General features: G+C 34.6%; 1 protein-coding gene across 1 annotated transcript; it reads right to left on the reverse strand.

The window, feature by feature from the left end:
* On the reverse strand, window positions 1–4,974 carry LOC145766723 (membrane progestin receptor gamma-A-like). Its single transcript, XM_082578430.1, has 6 exons — window positions 4,820–4,974; window positions 3,396–3,541; window positions 2,404–2,580; window positions 894–1,059; window positions 388–533; window positions 1–128 (listed from the first exon to the last, which is right to left on the reverse strand). Exons 1-6 carry the CDS (start codon window positions 4,972–4,974, stop codon window positions 1–3), a joined length of 918 nt encoding a protein of 305 aa, XP_082434556.1.
* Window positions 4,975–5,310: the final 336 nt, after the last annotated feature.

Consider the following 5,310-nt stretch of genomic DNA (forward strand, 5'->3'; position numbering starts at 1 on the left):
TTACCCAAGCGAGATCTTTGTCTTTGCTTCACTTAAAACACCTTCCACTAATAGATTCTGGAAGTATAATCCAAGAGCCACAAAGATGTGGAAAATTTGGTGTGAGCTTCCAATGATATCAAAATAACCTAAAAATTAACAAAAATGTTTAAATAACTCTAAGTTTACAAGAAAGCTAGGACTAATTTTTACGTCTATAGCTAGTAAAAAGTGATTTTTCTAATTTCTTTGGAATTAAACACGATAAAGGTATAATATTTCGGCTATTAAAATTTCCTAATTTCAACTTCTTATATATTTCAAAATTTTCAATGGAGTAAACTGCAAGAACTATTATTACACTCCACAGAAAGTGAAAGGAATTTGATTATTTCAATTATGAACTACCTTTAAAATGTGATTCTGGAAAGTGAGCGCCAAATATAATACAGCCAATGAGAAATGCGGCAAGTTGCAAAGCTATCAGAGATCCAAATGACTCCGCTAGATGGAAGCATTGATCACCTTTACCGTTTATTGGACTCCAAAAGAACCTGTACAAAATCTAGCGGCTGTTTGCATGCAATCGTAAAGCTTTTGGGTAGCTAAACATGGATCTCTAAAATATTTTACTGACAAATTCAATATTTTAGAAATCATTACACTTTTAAAACTGTAAAAGTTAACAGCATACTTCTTGGTTGAAAAAAGTAACTTTCCAGGTGTTTACACACTTTTTTTGAATGTCATAAACTCCCTGATCGAACGAGTGCGCCACTAATGATCTCAAGCAAAAATGAAACTCGAGCATAGCGTCTTTTGTTTGGTCTGGGTCTGAATGACTTTACAAATACCTACATGTCCACGATTGGCATCATAGTTGATTCTTTTAAAAGTTACATCGTAACATTTACCTGATAGCACACGGGCTATTGACGATGAGCATGCTGAGTAGAAATGGAATATAACACAAAAACATCTTGTATTTATTATAGCCGGGATAGTGACACAAGCATGTGGTTAAAGACAACAGTGATGCGATTGCAATGCTGACCCAAAAGTAATCTGCAGAAGTGAAACCTAAAAGTGAAAAAAAATCACCAATTAACATGTTTGTCCTTTGACCGAGTTGTATAAGTAAAAAAACGAAGATTTAAACTAATTGTCAGGATAAACCTAGAACTAAACTAAAATCGGTTTTCAAAAGCTGGTTGCTGTGTGCTTTTGAGATTTATATTTGTATGTTTGAAATAGAAAAATTGTTTACTTATCTTTGTTACGGACAATATCTGTACAAATCAAACGTCACATAAAACCGTTCAGGTCTACTGAATCTTGGCGTCTGGCGTAATGTAATATTACTAAAAAATAAGCAAAGATTGCATCACCTTTGTCACACCTGTTGAAGCATTACATCATCGTTAAATCTTGAATTACGAGATATGGTGTAAGCCAAATTGAACAGGTGCTTGAATAGCTCCATAATGCTTATCATTATTACGTCACAGAAGATGGTTACGTGCGTTTGGAATATTGCAATCTATTCTCGTTATTTTAAAATTGTTGCTTGAAAAGTTGGTCGCATATTAAAACGGTTTTGCTTGTGCTTGCCAACTGGACGAAATTTCCGTCTTTATTTCAGTAATTTGTATTGTAGTGACAAGTTTAGTGGGTACGGTGTTTCCTCCATTCTTCGACAGCCTTGAGGCTATTTTTACAGAAATACAATTCTTGAATAGACGTTTTCAGAAGAGTGTTTCTTTCGGTCATTGCATACAGACGAACCGATCCGGGAAATTTATGTTACAAATTTCCCACGAAGAGATTATGGTTTACCATTGTGACCATTCTTATACTTTCTCGCTTATTCCATATTTGCAACAAGGGGCACAAGCTAAGCCTAGATATGTACCCAAAAACAATATAAGAAAATAGCCTACACAGCATAATTAATCGACTGTAGGCTACAATTAATTTTGAACAGGCATAATTTTTTTTGTTTTTTTGTAGTTTTGCTATTGCTAGGCTAAATACGTTTCTTGGGAAAGGGCGAAACAAAATTCAAGTGCAGTGCAAACTTTTAATGTAATTTTTTATGCACTTGGAGATGATAGCGTTACATGGCAGTTTTAATCAACTACAATGTTAAATACAACTGGATTGGCAGAAAACAGCAATACGGTGTTAGAATATGCCTACATACTTTCATGACAGTTAATGTATATTATATTTTAATGTATTATAATATTTTAATGTAGTAAACCCATTATGCATAGTTTGAAAAGTTTTCAGGATAGTAGAGTAGGCAACTTATTACGAGATTTTGATGTCAAATATGCTATATCACCGAAGTGAAATAAGCAATAGAGCTATATCGTACATTATAAACTAAACAACAAATTGACTTCTGTAGGTTAATATTACCGTCAACTGCAGAGAAACATCGCATTGGACAGACAAAATGCTCCATTGCTATCTGCATGGTACTTCCAGAAGTTGTGATGGCTGCGTAGTCAAAAGAGAAACAGGTCTTGTGGTGCCAGCAAGACATGGAGCAAAACATATGAGCCAGGCTGCTAATCAGCAGCACGTAACAGCAGCCTAAAACATAAAACAATAAATCAACAACAACGAGGCACACAAATACAAGGTTAGTTTGTTAGCCTAAATTAAAAAAATACAATTTATACTAGCCTACAAGGTAATGATATAAAAAAGTCGATAAAGGTAATAAAAAGATTTACTTAACCCTTTTTCATGCAAGAGCCTCTCATGCATCGTGACTGGCTTGGTGCTTGCATTATTATCACCTTACTTTCTCTCTCTTACTCTCGGAAAAATCATTTCACATGGGGGTGATTTTACATGTTTCAATAACTTTTGAAGCTATACTGGCGAGACAAACTACTCCTAAGGTTACCCATCTAGGTTTTTCCAAAGGTTCACGTGAGACAAAACATAGTCTCAAATATTCAAGTTCCCCATGGCGAGACAGACGAATGAAGCTACCAAAAGCTCCACGGCTGTGCAAGCGGATGAAGGCTGCAGAATGTCGTCAGCTCTATTTTTGTTTACTTGCTTTGCCATTGGTGAAACTTTATGGATAGTTTGTTAACCTATTGTACTTGTTGGGTGAGCGTCTTCATGCCAATTTATTGATCAAATTCATACACAGTCGTCTTTGCAAGGCACTAGTTGCAGTCATCTAATGATGATCAATAACGCATAGTGGGAGCAGTCACGTAAAAACTACGAGTTTGTAGTGTGGGCTTGACTCATTTATCGAAAAATCGACGAAGCAATACTAATTACTGTTAGCAAAATATAAGAAAGCAAATATATCAAGACACTATGTTTCCAAACTAATGTATTGAATTGCTAAATAAGTGAACACCTACAGTCCTACAATAGGTTACCAAATGAATGAATATAAAAAACCACATTGATGATTGCATATGGATCCTCCATGTGAGACACAATGTTTATTGTTCTTTGCATCATCAGGATGAAAGGTACAAAGTGAGTCCAAAAGTTCAAAGTCTCGTTGGTTGGCTTGAATACGCTTAAAAAGTAAAACAGGAAAATAATATTTTATTCAGTTACCAATCGCGCACATTACACTCTCCAACAAAAATATGGTAGGTCATCTCATGATCTATTTTGTCATCCTTATCTGCGGGATCCTATTTTTGGTTATCCTATTTTGAAATGATTTTTTTTTGTCACATCTTGTTTCTAAGGTATTGAATATATGATAAAATCTGCTAACGCATTCTTATTACTATGTTGAACAGATTGCTACGACATCCCTAAATGTGCAAACAAACGGAACAATGGCTATTACTTCAAATAACAATATTTATTGAACTCTCAAAAGCTGAGATAGGCCTAATTGGTTTACAATTAAGGCAGTGAAAACTTGCTTCAAAATAACAGTTAAATTTTCTACATTTTAATTTAGTCATAAAAAGTTAATGTTATGAATGATATTTTGTGTGTTTAAAGTTAAGCACAGTGATAATATTACGTAACATTCTAACAAAATACGAAAAGTGGCAGTTTTCAATATCTTACACACGACCTGACTGAAACAATCTAGCTTGAGATTCGAAATGAACACGTTAAAATTAGCTAAAAGCAATTCAAACTCTCAGATAAATGCACTATTTTGTTGAACATCGGTGTTATCTTCTCTAACTCTCTTGACTCTCCTATAAACATGAGAGGTTGAATTACGCCTGGTGAACATTGTAATCTTTGTGCATTGCCTGAAAGAACTAGTTATTGAGAATTAAGAGTTAAGAGAAAAATTCATCAGCAGTTAATGAAAAAATTCTAGTTACGTTAAAAATATTTGAAGCTTTGATCAAATGAAGATAAAAAAAACTCGGTTTGGTTTGTGAATCTTTATCCTCGGACTGACAGAGCCTTGATAGGTTATTCTTGGTAGTTTCGCATACTTATAGAAACTTTGACGCAGGGCCGGTTACCGAGATTGTCTCAGTGCAGTTTCCGATTGTTGAAGACTTGTTGCGAGGAAGTTATTTCATCCATTAGGTGCCGCTGAATGGAGAGCAGACCTGAGAATGGGTTGTTCAAGCGCACATCCCGAGAGTCGAACCAGCGCCGCTTAATCTTGAAGCTTCTTCGTTCACGAAGTCACGCGCTAACCATTTGAGTTATCGGTGCAATCCTCTTTATCAAATGATGGTGCAATGATAAGGAAATGAACTATGCTCGCTCAAAGATTGGCTACTATGTTATTCAAACATATTTTCGAATCACCAAACTAGGTTTTGTGTTATTAATCACTTTAATTTTTTCAGAAAGTGTAGCCTACCTTTTGACGCAGTACAAAATCGAACTAGGGCAAGTTCTATATCCTGTGTAAATGTGTTTAGTTCTTGTCCATAGAGGAACTTCAGAACTTGTTTTTAATTCATTTTCTGATGAAAACCAAAAGAAAGTACCCTGTTTCGAGTTTTGGACATCCATTGAATGACGCTTTTTCGCTCTTTTGTGAATCAGATATTTCACAGTGATATAATAGGCCTAATATAACTACAGCCTATACATTTTTACGTCAGATAAATAAAAATATATTGTGATTTGTAATATCACTGAATATTGTATAAAGAAAGTTGAACATTTTGTTTGGATACTTGGAATAAAGTTTTTGTTAACCGATTTCTACTTCTTCCTGATGCATTTGATTAAGCTTGTTTGGAATACTGTACACAAAACCAATTCTACATTTTCAGACAACTAAAACTTTCTCCACTGGATTAGCAGTTGAGCCTTTGTAAACTTTTTACTCGCCAGAAAACAAAA

Source organism: Aplidium turbinatum, chromosome 3 (assembly GCF_918807975.1).
Source record: "Aplidium turbinatum chromosome 3, kaAplTurb1.1, whole genome shotgun sequence".
Classification (NCBI taxonomy): Eukaryota; Metazoa; Chordata; class Ascidiacea; order Aplousobranchia; family Polyclinidae; genus Aplidium; species Aplidium turbinatum.

Excerpts from the sequence above, each read along its gene's own strand:
- LOC145766723 (XM_082578430.1), bottom strand. The coding sequence starts at position 4,974 with ATGGATGTCCAAAACTCGAAACAGGGTACTTTCTTTTGGTTTTCATCA. Across the intron at positions 3,542-4,819 it reads ATTTTGTACTGCGTCAAAAG|CGTATTCAAGCCAACCAACG; the intron begins GTAGGCTACACT and ends TTACTTTTTAAG. Across the intron at positions 1,060-2,403 it reads ATGTTTCTCTGCAGTTGACG|GTTTCACTTCTGCAGATTAC; the intron begins GTAATATTAACC and ends TTTCACTTTTAG.